Source organism: Motacilla alba, chromosome 9 (assembly GCF_015832195.1).
Source record: "Motacilla alba alba isolate MOTALB_02 chromosome 9, Motacilla_alba_V1.0_pri, whole genome shotgun sequence".
NCBI lineage: Eukaryota > Metazoa > Chordata > Aves > Passeriformes > Motacillidae > Motacilla > Motacilla alba.
Window position 1 is genome coordinate 6,642,024 of NC_052024.1, and position 20,378 is coordinate 6,662,401.

The window sequence follows — 20,378 nt, forward strand, 5'->3', positions numbered from 1 at the left end:
TAGTTTGTAACTGTTGCTTGGCCACCTGGAGTTTCCTTCTGCCTTTCTCTTAGTGTAAGGTTTTCTTTTTTTCTTCCAGGACCTGGGTGTGACCAAAGTGGGTCACATGAAGAGGATACTGCACGGGATCAAGGAGCTGAGCCGGAGTACTCCTGCCAGCGAGGCTTAGCCTCTGTTTTCACAGCCTGTGTCTACCATTCTCCCTAACTGCACAGGAGTCACCTCACAAAGCAGATGTGCTCACAGCTATCTCTGCTGAACAGCCAAATTTTAGCTGTTCAGAGCTCATATCAACCAAGCATGGTGCTACTTTTTTACTGTGGGGTATGGCTGCATCCATTGAAGAGGCACTTCCTCTGTGGTTGGCAGAGCCTCCTGGAGAGAACTCACTCACTGTTTGAAGAGCCATGTCCTGTGTCATGGGAAGTTCTGGTTCCAGGGACAGTGCAGGACTCCTGAATACTGCAACACAGATACCTTTACTGGATAACTTCATCACAGTAGAATCATTCAGGGCAAAAGATGTATTGGCCAGTCTTAATTCAGGAGCATCTGACAGTCTTTTCAGACCCAAAACTTTCCTGCTCATTTGTGTGTCACACCTGTATTTAGCATATTTAAGTGGGACAAAGCCTCTCCTTTCATCTTACTATTCCCTTTTTAATGCATCTGTAGTTGTGTTTAATTTGCATCTGTGCAGACAGTGCAGACCTCTTCCCATGAATAGCAAGTGATTCTCATTCACTCATGCTTTTGCAACAAACAGTGCATGTGCTTCAGACAGGATTTGCACCAGCTGGCAGGGCCTTCTGCTGAGCCTGCTCTCCTCTACCAGCCAGAGGCAATGGTACAACCTTTAGGTTTTCACAAAAAAAGTGGTGCTAAGTCATCACGGACAATTGTTCAGAAATTCCTGGCAGTAAGAAAAGAAAATTCTGGAGAGCCAAATAGTTACAGGAGATCAGCTCTGACATTCCTTCTTCTGAATTCATCTTTGGGAGACCAGTTAAAAAGGAGAAGAAAGCTAATGAGCTGTTTGTGCTGCACAAGAAGGGAGGTATAGGACAACTTGCTTCATCCTGGAGGAGGGAGCACCATGGCAATGGCCAGGTGTAGTTTCCTGCCTGTTTAGTACCACTTCTGTGGCCACAAACACGAGAGCTGTTTCTTTTCTTCAGCTTGCAGTGTAGAAAACTATTTGTCAGAAAATATGTGATTTAAGTCTAGTACTTGTATCTTTTCACCTGTCTAGGTTTCAGTAGCTTTTCCACCTTGCTTCTCTTTCTTGCTGCCTTGCTCCTTCACTCCAGGGTGATACAAAAGATTAGAGTAGTTCAGTTCTCCTGGGCTGTACCCCTAAAAGATTGCTTATGCTGTCAAACATTGGGACTCCTGTAAGAGCACTGAGAGGAGGAGGATTGTTACCAAGCAAATGAGCATCATAATGAAAACTGGAATATGTTGATAAATTGCCTTTGGTACCAGTGACAGTGGAGCATGGAAAAATTAATGCCTCTGGATCAGAGTTTCTAGATGGCTGACCTCAGTTGGGTGGCTGTTAAAGCCCAAGACCAGCATGCATAGTTATATCACCATCTTTATCACTGCAGAGGAATTTGGCAACAGTCAGTGCTGTAAAACGTAAGAGACAGCAGAAAATTTTAATTACTCAGTCATTTTCTGTGTGTTTATTTAATTTTTTTTTATTATTGCAGAGTGGCATCTGTCTGACTATGGCTGCAGACAGAAAAGCCCACATGCACAGTGGCATAAAAGATAACTTGCTGAGGACATAATTCTTTTTTTTACTTGTAAGGATTTTCATCAAGTTGATATCACTTTTCTAGTCTAATAACAATCAGTCAAGCTAGTTTATGTAAAGATTTGTCAGCTTATAAAGGCTCTCGGCTGATTTTGTTTCAGCTGGGCAAACTCCATGGAATTCCCTACTATTTCACCAAGGGTTATTCTGACTCTGCCTGTCTGTTGTAACCAGACACATTCACCCATGTGTCTCCTCGTAGCCTGGTGAGTGACAGGGTTTGTGTTGAAACTCATGAGCAGGTAAAAGAAGACTAAATGTGCTTGATCCAGCTAGAAGCACTTACAGTATAAATACTGTGGGGCCTGAGCAGGAAATAGTCCAGCCTTGCCCTGAATGTATTTCTCCTATGTATGTGTTGGCAGTTGCTTCCACAGCTGTATTTTTTATTTGTCAGTACAGACTCCCTCTAGCTATATTGAATTCCTGAGGTATCAGGTAAGTAAGAATTGCAAGCATACTGTATTGTCCACTTGCTTGTTGAGGCACAGAGCAGTGTCTGGATGACAGTGAGGAGAAATCTCTTCAGGAGAGCCCCAGCATGCAGCCATCCTCAGTGGTGGTGTGCAGTGACCTCGCAGTGTGTGCATCCCACTGTCTATCCCAGAATTGTGCGTGGCTGGGACATCTATGTGCCTTCCAGGAGAGTGCAGCAGGGGGGTGAGGCAGGTGATAGCTCCAGAGAAGAGGTGAGATCTGGGTTTGTTCTTACATGCAGTGAAGGAGCTGTTCTGTGAACTTTCCCCAGCAGCCTCGTGGTTAAAGATGCATAAACAATAAGTGCTTGCCTTGCATAATCCTTGAGGGATTAAATTCTTGCTTCCATAGAAACAGCTCCTCTCTACTCTTCCTGCCCAGAGGAATGGAGGAATCCAAAGAGTTTTTACATTCAGGTGTGTTCCTTAATTCAGGCTATATCTATCAAGACCTGATGGCCATTAGCCATTTGCATGAGTGATGAGGCCTGCACAGACGCATCTTTATTTCTTTTGCTTTTTTGATCTGTGTGTCAATGCCTTCAGATCCTTTTTGTGCACATGGGCATCTGTCAGTGGGTTGACAGCCACTATATTCCTGCCTTACTTATCAGAGGCAGGAAGGGAGTTCTTCCTTTTTCTAAGACCTAGAAAACGGGATCCACATTTAACCTGAGTGCCTTTGGATATTTATTAAGGTTTAGATCTAAGAAACCCCAAAGTGTTGTAGTTCTCTGTCTCACATAGAGAGTGCAGTGCAGTTTTTTGTTGGCAAGATTTTGGTGAATAGATGAAGACAATTTGTGTTGAATGTCAGTGAGCTCTATCTGCAAAGTAGGGAGCCGGGTAGAACTCCTGGCTACTGCCTATTCTGAGTTTCTCTTCTGACATCTGATAATTTTTTGTGGGAGAAAAACTCAGGAAAGACAGTTAGTAAAAAATATGCTGCTTTGCCAAAAATAAACTGTCCAGCAGTCTCAGGAGCACCAGCCTGAGAGAAGCTAGAACTGCACATATCACACAGGTGGTTTAGTCCCTGAAGGAACACAACTCCTGTGAAAGCCAAGCGGCACCTTCTGTTTGCATCCCTCACCCCTGGCAGTGGCTGCAGTGAGCTGGGCTCGGGGTTTCTTCTGCTTGGAAGAGGCTTCAGTCTGTTCTCTCACATTCTGGTACCATCCTGGATATTTCATGGCAGAGTCTGGGGAATGATGGTTGGGGCTAAATGAGATTGCGTGCAGTGGAGACTGGAGGGGCTCTTGGCAGTGCCCTGCCCTCGGGAGGGCTGGTACAGCCTCTCCTTTGTACCTTGTGGGATGTCGGCAGGAGCCAGCACAGTGGCCAAGGAGAGCTGTGCCGCTGGGTGCCTGGAGGTGCTGGTCTGGCACCTGGGAGCCTCCAGCTCTGCTGAGGCCTTCGTTGCCAGTGCTACTTCTGCTTCTGCACCCAAATCGTATGGAAAGCTTCGACCATTGTTTTAGTGTTATTTAAAAATGTGCATAATAGCGATGTGATTTATAAAACAGACTGTTTACAAGACGTATTTTGTATCTTAAGATGTGTGTACTGTAAAAAAAAGGAAAGTATGAAAAATGATGTTTTCTTGAACTGTCAGCAGTGACTGCATGTCTGTATCATTGTCCACCGACCGTTGTTCCTCAGGGGTCTCCCCACCATTCCTGCGATCCTGTCAAAAGCATCGGGGAGCAAGTGAATCCCTGTACAGCCATGGGAAGAAGGTTTTGTGCCTTAAGAATGGGACCTGCTTCCCTCCTATTTATTTTGTTAATTTATACAGTGATTACCATGGAAATGTCTCTTGGGGTTTTTTTGTACATAGTTTACTTGTTGTAAATATGTTTTTCTTGTATATAAAGTAAACATGTTTCCGAGCTTCCAGTAAGGATTCTCTGTTGCTGATTTTGTTGTGAGAGGGCTGCTGTGCCCATCAGGTGGGAACCACCTAATAAAAACCTGTGCTGTAATTAAATGTTTTATCCTGGCTTGCATGAGAAGTTCAGAGCTTTTCCTTAGAGAGGAATGAAATGGTAAATGTAAGTCTTGTAGACTAATTTTGTAGCATTTTTTGTGTTGGTTTAATTGGCGTGGAGTAGAAGACATCAGGTAGTTTAATTTTTTTAGCTATGTCTTGTAGTGAACAAACGATGTTTTAAATGTGGTGCTTCTGCTGGTGTTCATCCTGATCAAAGCTCTGCTGGCAGCAAACCCACAGCTGGATGGGAACACGCTGTCAGACAGCAGGGCTGTGTTGGTTGCCCCTCCTCAGGTGCTGTTCCTGGCTATGGTGCTGCAGGGCCAGGATGAGAAGGGAGCAGTTGTTCTTTCCTCCACCTGGGCCTCTGCATATTCTGTTTATTGCAGGCAGTATGGACAGTGACTGGAATAAGTGAAAATACATTTACAAAAATGCAGGAGAAGTGAATTTTCTCATGAAAGTATAAATGGCACCTGTAAACTTGAAACAGAATTTGGCGTGTTTGGGTGAGCAGTTCATAGAGTGGATTGTGACAAGCTTTCTCTTCCATCTATACAGATCGGTGTGTTCATACGATGTTGATAGGAGACTTCCAGAAGATTTATTTAAATTGAGAGGATGGTTGTAGAGTTCCACAGTACTGTCACAAAGTGGGTGGAAAGTAAGTTACAATGGTCATGGATATTTTCTATGTGAAAAACATCTTTGTACATGGTAATTAAACAGAAGTATGGAGAGAGTAGTGTATGGAACAGGAACATCATTCTGATGTTACATACTCTTGCATGATAAAAATGGTAAAATTTTCATTTTACCATTTTTCATTGGTTACCCAGTGGCAGAATAAGGAGAAAATAAGAACCGTGTTTACTCACACAGGCATCAGACCCTGAGTGTTAGGCTCTGCTTTAAGTGGCACTACAGAAAACGTGCAAAGAAGGCAACAGCAGAGATAGAAGATATTCTTACTCCTCTGATACAGGTTAATTAATTTTGGTCTTTTTTTCAATAATGTGGCAGAAGCTGATAGCAAAAAACTTACTGCCCCACTCAGTGTGTCATTACAGAATGTTAGACCTCCTTCCCAGGGCTGACATCCTCTTGGTTTAACTACCTAATGGATCTCAGGGAGATGGAATGGGTTGGGAGGAAGATGTGCTATGAAGATTTCTACCAATGAGTTTAAATACAAAAGTATGAATAACTGCACCCCCTAGCTGGGCCTGGAGTAGCTTGAAGTGTTTAATTCTCATGTGGGCAGAATGAAAAGGTCCTGAGACTGGAAAGTGACATTCCACATTGATAACAGCTAAAAGAGTCATGGCAGTTCTCCAGCAACTTCTGTCTGAAGAGTTCTAGCATTTTGCATTTACCAAGTGACCTGGGAGTGTTTTTCTCTACAGGAGAGGAAGAGCTGAGGCAGGGTGCATGTGACCTAGAAGACCTCTTTGGTTGACTTCATGGTGAAATGCAAGCCACTTGTGGCCTATGGCTTTTCTTCATGGGCTCAGGGAAGGCGGTGGCCTCAGCCCTCATGTCCTCCTCCTTGAGCAGGTTGCTTTGCACTGATGGGTTGCTCCAGAGGGGGAGTTGAGCAAGGTGATGGTCTCTCATCATCATCAGAGGCTGTGCAGAACTGCAGCCCCAGCAGCACTCCCAGGTGTCAGCAGATCCCAGCCAGGGAAGTAAGAGGCTGGGAGGAATTCGGTATCTTCACAGGTTGTTGAATTCCTCTTGTTCCCAAGCTGCAAACTGGATTCACAGCAGCACTTCCAGCAGCACACAGGCTCTCCATGGAGAGGGGTTCTTGCCTTTCTGGCACATGTTCCAGTGCTCCTCTCAACTGCAAAACCTTGGGCTCCAAGGACCTTTTCTTTTCAGAAGAGCGACCTGAGGAGACTGATACTTCAGCTTGGCTTTCCTAGGGAAGCAGGTGCAGTGTTTGTCTGGTGCTGTGTGTATGAGCCTGTCTTTCCTCTTTTAATGCCTGTTTGGAACTGCTATCTTGTTTCTGACAGTTCACAGGGAGAGATGATGGCTCACAGAACACTGTGTTTCTGGAAATCTTGCAAGAAATCAGGACATGGGATGAGAGGAAGACTTTGAAAGAGTTCTGGCAGGTAGAGGCTCCAGTGTGCATGTAGGAAGTAGGCCTTGTGCTTTTATTGCTCAGTGAATGGTTCAGATTTGTTGCAAATTAAAAGCTATGAAATAGGAAGCACTGATGGATGCAGCACAGGATGACTGCTGAAGAGCTGTGGGGTTTGATTTTTGTGATTTTTTTTGCCACTTCTATTTCCTTCTTTATCAAAATTTACATCTGTCTATAATTTATTTAATTTGCAGAAATTTACATTTTTAATTTCAATTTAGAAAAATTCGAGAGGAGCAATTTGGTGCTCCTGGCTAAGAGGCTAAAGGCCAAGAACACATTTGAGAATTTGCCAGAAGCTTTGCTGTAGAAAGGCAAAAGCAGAGCTTTTGGCTTTCTTTACACACAGGATGTGTAATCACTCTGGTGTGCTCTGTCCCTTCAAGCTGCAACGGGGAGTATCTTTCAGCTGTGAAATTTGAAACATGCATGATGCTTTTTTTTTGCTTCAAGGAGGTGGTTTCTTCGATTGTTAGTGCCTGTTCATAACACACTGAATCAGAAGTCTCCACAGTGCTAATGTAAATTTCTGGAGCTTCTGTCTTGCCATTTGCTTGTGAGGTTTCCCTTTTCTCCTCTTTACCCTCTTCTAGCCCTCCTTAGAAAAATTCCTATTTTTTAAAATGAAAATGAACTAGAAAACAGCCCAGCACTGTGGTTTTTTTTTAGATTGAGATTGGTTCCCTGGCATGCAAAACTTAAAGTACCTGGACCATCTTTTCTTCAATCCTCTGCACCTGAAGTCATAAGATCACCTGAGAGTCAAAGTGCTGGCTTTTAAAATACTTATTTCTTCACTGCAGTGGCAGGAGAAAACAGGAAAACCAAACCCTCAAAACAAAAGGCGTGAGGAAAAAGTAAGTTGAATTCTTACAGAGTATCAGTGCAGGGGTTAAAAAAAAAATAGGATGTTTTGAGGAGGTTGACACATTGGTTTGCATGTTTGAGCTTGGCAGTTGGTATGCATGTCCTGAATTTCCAATCTTATTTCTGAGACTATTCCAAATCTTAGAAACAAGCATTTATTCAAAACCACGTCACCTACATGGCAGCAAATAGCCAGGTCAGCTACAAATATGAACAATACATGTAATACATGGTATTACCTGTGTTTCTGTTTAGGTTTCCTATTTTACATTTCTTCTCTTCAGATGTGTTTCATAAACTCAATTTGCAGCAAAAATGTGTTGTCATTAATCTCAGTGGAAGTTTTCTTGTTGAATGGCTGAAGTGAGAATGAAGCACATACCAGCAGAGCTTTGTAGAGCACACATCTTCCCCAGCTGGGGTAGGGATGCAGCAATCTTTTTAGCTGAAGTCCCAAACGGATGAACTTCATTTGAAGAGAGCTTGTTTTCAAGAAAGTCCATGGCCAAATTTGTGAGGGAAGAAGGAAGTATAAGTTTTACAAGCTGTCAGAGCTCTCCTAATCAGTGTCATGGGATGTGAGCGGACATGCTGAGCGGGCCCATCTTTCCCTAACCTCTAGTGGCACTTTCCCTAATGAAGGACTCCCAAGGACTCCTGGGTGCACAGGTAGTTTGCATGAAGATGCCGTATCTTCAACATCAGGAAGAATTTCTGCCTGCAGAGGGTTTTTAGGCATTGAAAGGGGCTGCCCAGAGAGGTTTGGAGTTCCCATTACTGGAGTTGTTCAAGGAATGACTGGATGTAGCACTCAGTGCTCTGGGCTGGGTGACAAGATGGGAATTGGTCACAGGTTAGACTCAATGGTCTTGGAGGTTTTTTCAACCTGAGTGATTCTGGAGTTCTGCTGCACAGCTCACAGAGGTGCCACTGCAGACACTGCAGAGAACTCGGACATGCTGGTTCCTACCACCTCCAATGCAAGAAAATTTCTGAAAAGGATTGGGGGTTTTCTCTAAATGCTTAGTGTTCAGAATTGAATAGAATACTTTCTTCTGATGAGAGCTAACCCAGGACACCAGAAGATGCAACATGCTGGTACAAGCATCTGGTATCTGCTCATGGCTGTCAGCAGGGGTTAGTTCCCTTTGCTATTTTGTGATGAAAGCTTTGATGAGAAAGCGAAGAGAGAGGACTCTTAAAATTGCAATATGTGTCTCTTTTGGGTGATTGTGTGCTGTGAGAAGAGGGCAGGATCTGTCAAGAGACCGCAGCACAGGGTATGTATACTTGCAAATTATATATAACCATTTCTGCTCAGCAGAGAATCAAAAGGAGAAAACAGTTTGAGAAAGGCAGAGTGGGTGCCTCAGCTGTTTTACTTTTCCCCTGTATGCCGGTAAATGGTCAAGCTCTTCCTGAGCACTGTTTGTTTAACAACTAAGACGAAAGCACTTCATGTCACTCCAAAGAGTAAATATCTGAAGTTATGGATTAACTAAGTTCCAGCAGAGCTCATGGAGGAAGAACAGATCACGCTGATTCCCACTGAATAAAGCAGTAAGTACTTCAAAAGTATTGTATCCTTTGAGATTTCCAAGTACAGCTTGCTTTAATGGAGCAGGAAACTTGTAAAAAATGTCCAGTGACAATAGGAGGGTGTCAGGACAGGCCAGAAGTTTTCTGGGAGAGCTGCTGATTTATTAAAGGGAGTGACTAAACCAGTCTGGAGGGACCCTTGTGAACAACTGCTCCAGAGCTGGAGTCAGAGACAGGGCACAGCAGAGCATTCAGCAGAGAAGCAGCTTTCAGAAAAGCCAGTGAGTGAGCTGGATGGGTGGGAACTGTCTGCAGCAGGGGCTCGTGTCCCTCAGCAATGTGCTCTTCTTGCCACCTGCCTTCTCCTCCTCAGGTGACTCCTGCTGCAGGATGTGGAAGCTCCTCACTGTGGGGCTGCTGCTGGCTGCCTGCTCTTCCTGGGGCTGCTGCACCTCAAGTAAGCGTTCTTTTGAGAGATGGCCTTCAACCTTTCCCAGCCACTGCAGTTTCGTTTCCTGCTCCTCTGTTACTCAGAGTATGGCTGGAATCATTCCCATTAGGGGGGTTTGACTTTGTTTAGCAGAGGTTGACGGACAGTGCTGGGGCCGTGGCAGCTGCCTGGTCAGAGCCCTGCTGAGCCCCATGAGATGTCAGAGCACTGCAGGACAGAGGCTGGAGCTTGCTTCTACAGCACAGCACAGACAGCGCATGGTGTCTAGCAGCCTCTCTTGCTGTACTGGAGAGAGGCTCTTGCTCTCATAAGTGTCCTTTGGGAAGCACCACTGGGAGTTTTCAGCCTGCTCTTTTCTGTTTCTGCTCTCACCTTTTTGCTTGCAGTATTTTACAGCAGTAAAAATGCAAACCAAGTCCTGAGAATCCAGAAGCGGTCAAACACTTTCCTGGAGGAGCTCAAGCCCGGCTCTGTGGAGCGTGAGTGTGTTGAAGAGCGCTGTGACTTTGAGGAGGCCAGTGAGATATTTGAAACCAAGGAAGCAACAGTAAGTTGTTGGTTTTTTTTTTTAAGGATAAGATAACTTAGCCAATCAATGATTCTCTTAAAATATTGCAGTCCAGGGCACAGGAGATCATGCTGTCAGTACTGAACACAGATCTTTCCTGATTCCTCAGGTGTAGACATGGTTTTGAGTGTCACTGTGTTACAGTGATTGTCAAGTTACCCCTCTATGAGCCACAAAGCTTGGCTACTCAAGCATGTCCCAGCTGACCCACCTGGTGAGGTTTGGGTCCTAGACAGTTAATTCCAATCCTTGTTTGACCCCACTGTCTATTCTTGCTGCTGCTAAGTTTTTCCCAGTCCTTCCAGTCTTTCCCCTTTGTTGTCCATTCATCAGTCATTGCTTTTCAGTGTATCTCCCAAGTCTCCCAGTTATGCCTGACAAACATTTCTCTCATCACTACATTCTTTCTCCTCTTCTCCAAACTCCTATTTTGAATTGTACACTATGTTTACTGTCTGCTGATTCCTGCCCCTTCCTACACTCAATTGTTGTGTTGGGTTGCTCTCCCTGTTGCTGTTTTTAGCAGAGTAGGCTCAAAGCATAGGATTACGCAGTCCTTGCTGTCTCTCAGATCCCAGAGGAGAGAGGAGCTGTCCTTGGAATGCCATGTTTTGTCTAACTGGGCTCAAGTGAGCTCAGGTGACTTACCTGGCAGTAAGTGGCAAGAAAATAGCCTGCAAGCAGAGCAGGGGAGTCTGTGCTTAGAACAGACAGTACAGGAGGGTCATTGGCTGGTTTTCTTGGTTCGTAGTGCCACTCACTGCACTGCCAAGAAGAATGAGACTGATGTTACTGACCCAAGTGCTGTGTCTTGTTGGCCAAGACCACAAAACACTTAAAATCCCTCACTTGTGAAAAGTGGTTTTCTCACTGTAATACAAGTTTTGTTTCTCCACAGCTAAATTTTTGGAGCAAGTATGTAGGTGAGTAAAGACTTTCCTAATCACTTCTCCGTGATTCCTCAAGAGTTACTAGTCCTCAGCCTTCCTCCTGCCATGTGTCATATACTGATTCAAATTCTCATTCTCTCTCATAAGGGGTGTGCAGAGGATGTTTTCCTGTTCTATCATACAAGCAGCCTTCCTAAAACACTTGAGGTGCACCTGTACCTATCATCAGTCATCTTTCCAGAGTTAAGGAATTGGTGAAAAATGCTTTGATCTTTAACCATGCCTGATGTGGTCCAGCAGTAACCTGCTGCTGCCCTGCCTGCTTCAGGCTTTACTCTTTCCTCCCCTTCTGCCCACTCCACTCACTCTGCAGATGTAATTGAGAACCCAAACAGATGACCCTGTCTCTGGCCAAGTGCCACAGAAGTGTCACCATTAAGTACCAGAAACATGGCTGATCCTTGGGAGTCTGGGGAGGGTTTGTTCATGTTGATGTTTGATCTGTGAGCTCTGTATGGTTCAGCAACTGAGTTTTCCTACCTCTGTTTCAGATGGAGATCAGTGTAAGCAAAATCCTTGTTCCAACGGGATCTGCAAGGACAGTATTGGAAAATTTTCCTGCATCTGTAACAAAGGCTGGGAGGGGGTTTTGTGCAGTTATGGTAACACTGCATTTAATCCACTATAAAATAACATTCTTTGTGACAGGGATCTCTGTGTGATAGGGATGGACACTTCTGTCATTGTGTGGCAAAGTCTTTCTTTACTACTTTCTTTACTAATGTGATTTCTCTCTTGCCTCTTGATGTGGTAAGAGGTTTATCTGTGCTTATCTAAAGCAAAATTAACTTTGTATTGCCATAGGATAATTTTAGAGGTATGAGATACATAAATTTTGGACAATACTGGAAATAACTCTGTGAAGCAGGGGTTTACCTTAGAATTGGGGATTATGGTGGGGTTTTTAAATACAGGGGGAAATCCAGTCCACTGTGAATTTTTTTTACTGTGACAGTTCCTTCCTTGGACAAAAGCTGGATAGCATATGTGGGGATGAGCATTGTATGTCATGTATCATCAACAGCTTTCACTGTGGGACTTGGCACATAGTGACAGGGCATTTTCCGTTCTCCAGTCTACAGTAATTTGTTTCCTCCATCTCCCCACTCCCTGATTCTGGACCTAGGTCTGCTTGCTGTCTAGGGGCCTGAGTGTCGTTGAAGCCCACAACTGTCATTCCAAATCCATTGACAGCTGTTACCCACTTGAAGCACGGTGTCACTTTGCCACTTTACCTTTCTGTGACTCTGACTTCCCAACTCCATCTTTCACTTGCTGTTTGTTTTTCCCACAGAGGTCAAATACAGCAACTGTTCTGTGGATAATGGGGGCTGTGAGCATTTCTGCAGGGAGGACCCTGCCAAGCAGCATCGCTTGTGCAGCTGCGCATCGGGGTATCAGCTCAAGGATGACCACACCACGTGTGAGCCTGTAGGTAAGAGCAGGATGTTTGTGGTCCAGCTTTGGCAGAGGATTATTTAGACTCATGTAAAAGAGTTTTAGGGGAGATTTTTCTGCAGTGCACTTTGTACTCATTTTCAAAACATCTATTCCTTGAAGAGTAACTCTGCCTGCATTTCCCAGCTCCATACCCACTTTATGGCCCTTCATCCGTGTTTGTCTCAGGGAGACATAAAGGAGAATCAGGAGACTGCCTCCTCTGCCAAGCACTGGGGGACTTCCATGAAGCCTCTGACCAATATTGCCTAGGTTAGACAGAGGAAATCCTCTAAAAAGAGGATTGGGCGACCTGGGCTTTGCTAGTGAATCCTCTGCATCTTCTGCAGTGGAGTTCCCCTGTGGAAGAGTGAAGTTGGACTACATTGAAGCCAAAGCAGACTTCAATATTCGGCTCATTGATGGAACAGCTGGAAGAAGGGGAGGCAGCCCTTGGCAGGTAAGGAGAAAGGGATTCTTTGCCACAAATAGTTGAGGCTCTTCCTGAGCTGCTCTGCCTCCCTCTCTGCTCCAGAAAGGCTCTTGCATTGTTACCGATGGTGGTATATGAAGTTAAGATTCCCTTTGCTTTTTCAAAAGCATCCCAAAGGTTGGAGTAGCAGGAAAAAATTATTTAGTATCTGTGAGGATTCTTGACCTTATTGCTGTTGCCAAGTTTTTGACCTTACTGTGCCAACACCGCCAACAGAGAGGATGGTGATGACCCTCACCCGCTCTGTTGCTCCATCCTGGGGAGCTCATGGTGTGTGATGTGTGCTTCAGCTCCTGCAACAGCCTTCCAGAGGGAGGTGATCTTCCTGCCTTTTTTAATAAGCCTTGTCTGTCATAAATTCAAGTTAGCAGACTTAATCAGCAAAATATGCCATGGCAAGTTGGCTTATTGCAAAGAAAAGGGAGACCTCACAGTGCTTACCATGGAACAGATGAATGCAAATAATTAGGGCCTGGTTCCCTTTGCTATTAAAGGGTCTTTTTACACAGCATGAGAGCTGCAGCCTTGGATGATGCACAGTCTCTGGTGTGGGACATACCCCTCATTTGTGCTCTGTATTTCAAAGCTTTGAGTACAAAGTGTTTCTTTGCGGTGCCCAGCATCACCCCATGCTGATTTGGATGAAGCCAGCCCTCATTCAGGAAGGACATTCGAAACTTTTTTGTAGGTATATCACAGAGACTCTATTTATTGAGTGTTTGTCCCCCTGTAGAGCTTTGGCTTCAGTGAATGTGACATGCTTTGCTGCTTGATAAGTCTGGGTATTTGGCAGCACCCAAGAAGAATGAGTACAGTATTCTGTGAGCTGTGCTCCATGCAGTGTCACACCTCCCTTGTCTTGTTTCAGATTATGCTGCAAAATACCGAAGGGATGTTTCTGTGTGGGGGTGTTCTCATCCATCCAGCTTGGGTCCTAACAGCAGCACACTGCCTTGAGGATAACAAGGGGTTCAGAGTTAAACTTGGTATGGAAAATCACCTGTCCCTGTGTTTTTTAAATATAACTGTTTATTTCCTAACATTTATCATCTCAGGGAAAAGACAGGCAGGCTCTGAAGACAAAAGTCCTTGGCTATAGCAGTGATCTGTCTAGGCACTATTTAATATGCACCTTAGCTTAAAACAGAGTTTAGTAAAAATCTGATTTCATATGAGCTATTTGAGCCTTACTCTGGAAGTGAGCTGATGTCTACTGAGCACTGCTGCTGGTCTGTAAAGTAGAAAGTCTTGGTCTCTTCTGGCTATGTTTTTCTGGTGATGAAGATATTTAAGACCATCCCAATACTGAAAAAAGTCTTGATCCCAGAAGGAGAATGTCACAGGGTCTCTTCTTGCCTTTTCATGTATTTAAACACCGTTACTTAAGAATGTTTCACTGGAGAGGTGCTGCAGAATGGCAACACTGCCTTTACTTGCTCTGCTGTTCTGGAGCATGAGAAAATGTCACTATGTCAAGTAAGTGCTTCTCCTGAATTAACAGAAAAAGATAATTAGTGTTTCATTCACACTTAGATTTTTTTTAAACAATGTTTTCTATCTAGCATTGGTGCTGAGGCATAAGAGCTCAACTGCTTGTTTTCCATTAGTGAAAGGATGGATTATTCCCAGTATTTGTGGAGAGTCCTGCCAATATATTGTCTGTGTATACAGCCTTCAAGATAGATGGCTGTGTGCATGTCCCATACACATTGTGGATGTGCAAATGCTCGAGAGCAGAGACAATAAGTTCATGTATGTCCAACATAAAGAATGTATCTAAAAGTGTGTGATGTAGCCTCTGGTCCTCTTAGTGCCAAAATATTCACCTTTGCACAGAGACACATCTGTCACCACAAAAGCAGTTCTCACCTGGAGACATCTGTGAGCGACAAGGAGGAGAGTTTTGGATGAAGACATTGCCATGTCCATGAGGACAGCCAGGAAAGTGTTCATACTGAGCCTGCACAGGAGCTGCTCAGCCTGTGTCTGTCAGGCTGGGCTACCCCACACCCTTCTGGACTTGTCTCACTGCAGCTTGCCATCCACAGGAGCAAAACTGGAGGGGAAACTTGCATCTGAGTTTACACTCAGCCTGGGGAGAAGTCTTGTAGCAGCACTCATGTGGCTTTTCAGTGTATGAATTAGAAAGTTAGTTTTCAGAGTAGCTGAAGTTTTGGAAGATGGATTTGAGAATAACACAGTATTCCTGTTTGTGGCTCTTGTTCCTGCATCACCAGCCTAAGAGCATCCAGAAGTGTGTTCAGAACTCCAGGAAGATAGAACAGATAGGTGGATGTAATTAAATTCAAAATCATGTTTCTGCCTTCACAATTAATATTTTTGTGCCAGCAGCAAGATTATGATGGTCCTTATTGTGTAGAAGGAACTCGATGCATTTCCATATCCTCTGGGTTCAGTACCTCCAGGTGTACATCCAGGACTTTTGGAATTTAGAACTCTGAGGGTGGATAACCCACCAGATGCCAAAGTGTGTCCCCCTGGGGTGAGGGAGTCTGTCACTGCAGTGCAAAAGGTGCCACCCACTGAATGGTGGGTGCCTCAGGATGGAGACAGCAGGTGGCTGTGCTGGTGCACAGAGCGTGTGGCCCCACAGCAGGCGTGTTCCTGCACAGCCACGCTGCCTCCCTCACAGGAGATGGTCTGACAGTGCTTGAGTCCAGAGTTATTTCTGAGGCCTAAAGCAGAGTTTGTATCTGTGAAGGCAGGAATAAAGCCCTGCCAGCCAGCCCCCAGCCACAGTGGCTTCAGGCTGCCTCAGGGGTGCTGCAAACACTCACTGCAAAGAAAAGAGATTGTGATAGGAGAGAAAAACTGGGAGAGAAAGGAGAGAAAAACTGATTTGTGATTGTTGGCTCAATGCTAGCAAGTCTGTTAGGGGCTGGTGCCTCTCAGTACAAGACATCAGAGCAGTTTCAGCTGTCTGCTTTGGCCATATGTGAGCTGTCCATTGTCTGTCTGCAGAGGAGCGAGAAGAGAGACTCAGAAAGAAATGGTCTGGAAGACCAAGATCCAAAGCTGGGTTTAAGAGGTCTTTTGAGAATATATTTCTGTAACTACTGTGGCTTGTAAGCCCCTATGCTTGGAGATGCTCCTTATAGAAAAAACTTGCAAGACCTCATTGACAGCCTGCCAGAAAACCTAGCTCTGCCTTTCCTACTGCAATGTATCACAAATGGCTTCTTGCATTTCTGGCCCTTTTCAACATAGATTCTTGCTTGCTGTTCCATAACTGCTTGGCCCATGAAGTAGCCATGATCATGTGGCGCAAATAGCAATTGAGGAGTCTTAAGCAGTGAAAAAATTCTTAAAATACAGATGTAAGATTTGAGAAAGGAATAATCTTACCTGTCAGTCAACTTTATCTTACAAACGCTGACATTCGGCCATTCAGGCCCTGGCTACGTGGCGTAAAGCTCATGTCCTGTTGTAAATGTCCTGTTTTGTGGTGTGCTTGCTCTCCCAGCTTTGAATGCTGCCTTCAAGAAGGTTGTTTGCCTCCTGAAGGTGACTGACATTGCACAATTGTACTGAAATATGAACACCAAGGGGCAATTTGGTTTCTCAGCTGATGACCAGAGCTCTAGAGCTCTATAGGTATTAATGATTGCCGTAAATATGAGAGGTTTAGAGATTTGTCCATCTGTTAAGAACACTGTTAACTTATGACATAAACAGTTGTATTACAAGGGAAGTAAAAACATGGAGTGCAGTCCTAACACCCGGTGTAATCCAGGTGCTTTGGTCTTCAAATTAAAGGAAGCTTTGACGGCATCTGTCATCTTGTTTGCTCTTCCAGGTAAATTCCGTTTCCATCCTGAGGCAGATGAGCAAACCATTTGGATTGATAAATGGGTGACCCACGAAAATTACACCAAGAAGACCTCAGATAACGACATAGCCATGCTGCACTTGGCTGAGCACGTGATGTATTACAAATACGCGCTCCCAATCTGCCTCCCCACCCGCAACCTGGCGGAGCAGGAGCTGATGAGGAGTGGGAAGCAGGTGGTGGTGACGGGCTGGGGCAGCATGAGCGAGCGTAACCACACCTATGCTGCTTCCCTCAGGTACATCGAAATCCCCATCGTGCCCCGCAACGAGTGCGCCCAGGCCATGAGCTCCCAGATCTCTGACAACATGCTGTGTGCTGGGAGCCTGGGGGACAGGAAAGATTCCTGCCGTGGGGACAGCGGGGGCCCTATGTTCACTAGATATAAGGATACTTGGTTTTTGGTAGGGCTGGTGAGCTGGGGTGAAGGCTGTGGAAGAAGGGAGAAATTTGGAGTGTACACCAAAATTAGTCAGTACCTTGAGTGGATCCAGCACCACATAGATATGTCAGCTCCTTTGAAGGGTTGATTCTGATCCAGTGTCTGGAATGTTGTGACTCTGAGCTAGTGACAGTATGCACTGTAATGTACTGTCAGATCTTCAGTATTAAATATTGAGTATGTGTTAACCTTGTGTGCTGTTTTCCTTGGGTTTTTTTCTCGTTTACATTGGTTTGTTGCAGGTTATGTTGTTTATTTGTGGTCCTACTTCTGCCTTACAGGCAAGAAAATATCCTCCGTTAGCTGAGATGCTGTACATACAGCATTGTAGAAAATAAGGTTGTCCATGGTCAGACAACTCCATCTTTGAAGTAAAAATGTCAGTTGTGTAAAATGTCTGAACTGGTTGGGGTGGAGACAGGAGGGGACACAGAAAAGTGTTTTGCAAATAACCCTAGAGATGCAGTTCTGTCATTTCAGCTGTACTGCAAGGTGTTACCCACAGGAACTCTTTTGGTTTGTTCGATATTTGTATAATTTTTCTTTCAACCCAGTGAAATTTTTTTACATCATTACTACCTCCAGTTCTTCACACCTTACTTCAGTGTTCACAGATTGTTGATTCAGCAGGTGACTGGGACTTACCTGTATTTTCCATTCTTTGCACACTTGACGCCAGATTTTACCCTCCCAAACTTCCTTAAAAGAGAATGGGAACTCTCTTTAGTGTTATTCCCAAAACACCAAACAAACAAACACCAAAACAAACAAAAACCCAAAAGAAAACAAAAGCCACTTTAATTCCAAGCTTTTGCAGGCTCTATTTATCATGAAGTCTGTAATTCTCTTCTGATTAACAAGAAGCAAACACTCCTGTTCATTCCTGTTCTGGTGGATGCAATGGGCTGCAGGCTGTGTTAGCATTGCTGATGCTTTTGCTGATAAATACATGTTTGTGTCTCTGTCTATGTCAGTAACAAAATAAAGACATACAGCACGAATAAATCCATAGGAAGTAGCAATAGTCCAAGTGAAGTTTAATATCACAATTTATACTTGTTTCTAATCTTAGTACTTGAGACTTGTTGAACATAATTAATCTTGTAGAGAGAAAAAGGAGAGCTGTCCCTGCTGTAATGATGTGTTTCCAGCATCTCGATGGGCTTGGATGCGTGTTTGGATCTGTGAAGAACTTCAGTCTGCTCTTGTGACGAGATTGTTAAACAAAAAAAACCCAGGTATAACGAAATTTTATTAGAGTTTGTAAGAAATTTATTATGATATCAGCAAGGAGGCTTAATACCCCATAAATTTGTTCCCTCAGAAGCTGCCTCTGTGCTTATTACCCAAGTGAGGATTTTGAGTCATGCACCAAAGAAGTAGCATTCTAGCCAAGGGCTTCTGTGTCACTTGCTGGCTCTGTCTCTCTCCTCTTTTTGCCTTGGGACAGGATTTAGGGATGGACAAATGTTAAAGAACATTTGATGAACATTTGAAATGTTAAAGAACATTTGAACAAATGCTTTGAACAGCAGCCTTCCCACCAGGCCTGCCCTGGAAGAGGGAACCTGTGACACTGACTTGCACAAATGTGTTCAAAGCCAGTAAAACACAGGTCTGAGGAACAGCAGACATTGTAATGTTGGAGTGGCTGTGACTGTGACAGGACAGTATTTGCCTGCCTGCAGGTGACTGCTGTGAATCCTCCTGCACACTCCCAGCTGTGCATATGTCAGCAGAGGTTTACACAGCAGCTTGTGTATTTTCCAAATGGGTTGGTCTTACCTGCTGGAAGGTGATGGAATGTCAGAAATCTGCTCTCAAAATTTCCATATTTTCCTGAATAAATTTGTTGCAAAAGGTAGCTTTTATTACTGAAGGATATTTTTAAAGCCCTTTTGATTCTCTTTTTAGTGCACCTGTGTATATGTGTGGAAACACTCATGCAATTTTCTTCCGATTTCGGTTTTCTAATATGTTTCACAGAATCCAGGTTGTCTCTCCTCTGTCAATATTTGTGATGGGTTAATGATCAACCTCTTGACCTCATGGCTGTTCCTGGTGTACATCCAAATCTCTTTTCTGTCTTCCTCTAAAAAAGTAAAGAAAAAAGTGAGTGTAATTGCATGGTTCTGAGTAGGTGAGCTCACTCTGGATCCTGTGTTTTTGAAAACACGCTGCAGGGAGCAGAGGGGCACATGCTGCTGAATCCTGGTAAATCATTCAGCGTGGGAAGGTAATGCCAAGAAATCCAAACTTCTGTCTTGTACCTGTGACTCCCGGGTACGTGGTGCTTGGTGCCTGGCTGGGGTTGGTGTGGATGATCTTACTTGCCAAGACCATCAGGGATTGCACAGTGGCTGCTGGAGCTCATGGCCAGTTGCGCATCTGCCCTTTGTTGCATTCTCAATGTAAAAGTGTTGTTATCTTATTGCAAGAGTCCCATACCTTCTCGGTGATTTCTCATGGGTAGTTCTTCTCAACACTGCTCCTTCTTCTTCAAAGCCCAGACAGCAACTGACTGTCGGTCCCAGTTCTCCCTGTCTCATAGGACTGTTCTTCCTTATTGGTTACAGCTGTGACTCAAGCCTGTTTCTGATCTTGGATAATTGGCCTGGCTGCAACTCTTGGGGGTAAAGCTGCTTTTTACACATTTCTTATACTCTATTCCCACCTCAGCCCTTGGCACAAGAGCCAGCACAGCAGGGACTGGGCTGTGGCTGGGAGTGGCACCTGCTCCTCTGGAGTCTGGCCCCTGCACTCCTGTGCTCCCCACGGCTTCTCCGTAGGGACTTTGGCTCAGACCCTGCACCACAGCCTGGGCTGGCTCAGCCTCTGCCTGTGGGGATTCCTGCTGGGGTGGCTTGGAGAAACAAGGGACACGAGGCCAGAATGAACTGGGGAGATTCTGATTTCTTTGTCCCTGCTCTTGTCCTCTTCCTTCTACTTCATCTTTGTTGCTGGTTTCATGACAACAGACTAATTTGATTCTTCTTTTCCCTCTGCAGGAAGTCAGAGTGTTCTGAATACTCACTGACATGGAGAGCAGCTCCTTACTTGGGATATTTCTCCTGCTGATGAGCTATATCAACAGCAGCTGCCCATTTAATATTCAGGTAGTACTTCTGAGTTACCTTTTTAATTTGTGTTACTGTGGCAATTTCAGCATTTAAACTGAGACGACATACAAAGTTCCTGTTCAGCACATAAAGTCCTGTGGGTTGAAGAAATGCTTTCTGAAATGCACAAGAAAAAAATACTGTTCATATATATGTATATATATCGAAGGGAAATCAGCCTTTCTTAGCTTTCTACTTAGCCCACTCTCCTGTTGA

At 44.5% G+C, this 20,378-nt stretch overlaps 2 protein-coding genes across 14 annotated transcripts in view; both read left to right on the forward strand.

Annotated features, from left to right (window-relative positions):
• The window catches only part of DGKD (diacylglycerol kinase delta), a 62,184-nt gene extending 54,221 nt beyond the window's left edge, over nt 1-7,963 (forward strand). For all 13 annotated transcript variants that reach the window (XM_038145226.1, XM_038145230.1, XM_038145228.1 and 10 more), the window contains one exon: nt 80-7,963. In XM_038145226.1, the coding sequence (XP_038001154.1) occupies nt 80-169 (90 nt within the window). In that variant the 3' untranslated portion in view covers nt 170-7,963. The remainder of the gene's footprint in view (nt 1-79) is intronic.
• Nucleotides 7,964-8,024: 61 nt separating this feature from the next.
• Nucleotides 8,025-17,231, forward strand: PROC (protein C, inactivator of coagulation factors Va and VIIIa). Its single transcript, XM_038145738.1, has 8 exons — nt 8,025-9,309; nt 9,690-9,850; nt 10,770-10,794; nt 11,313-11,423; nt 12,116-12,256; nt 12,609-12,718; nt 13,620-13,737; nt 16,569-17,231. Exons 1-8 carry the CDS (start codon nt 9,147-9,149, stop codon nt 17,129-17,131), a joined length of 1,392 nt encoding a protein of 463 aa, XP_038001666.1. The 5' UTR covers nt 8,025-9,146; the 3' UTR covers nt 17,132-17,231.
• Nucleotides 17,232-20,378: the final 3,147 nt, after the last annotated feature.

Excerpts from the sequence above, each read along its gene's own strand:
- PROC (XM_038145738.1), top strand. The coding sequence starts at position 9,147 with ATGGGTGGGAACTGTCTGCAGCAGGGGCTCGTGTCCCTCAGCAATGTG. Across the intron at positions 9,851-10,769 it reads TTGAAACCAAGGAAGCAACA|CTAAATTTTTGGAGCAAGTA; the intron begins GTAAGTTGTTGG and ends GTTTCTCCACAG. Across the intron at positions 12,719-13,619 it reads GGGGAGGCAGCCCTTGGCAG|ATTATGCTGCAAAATACCGA; the intron begins GTAAGGAGAAAG and ends GTCTTGTTTCAG.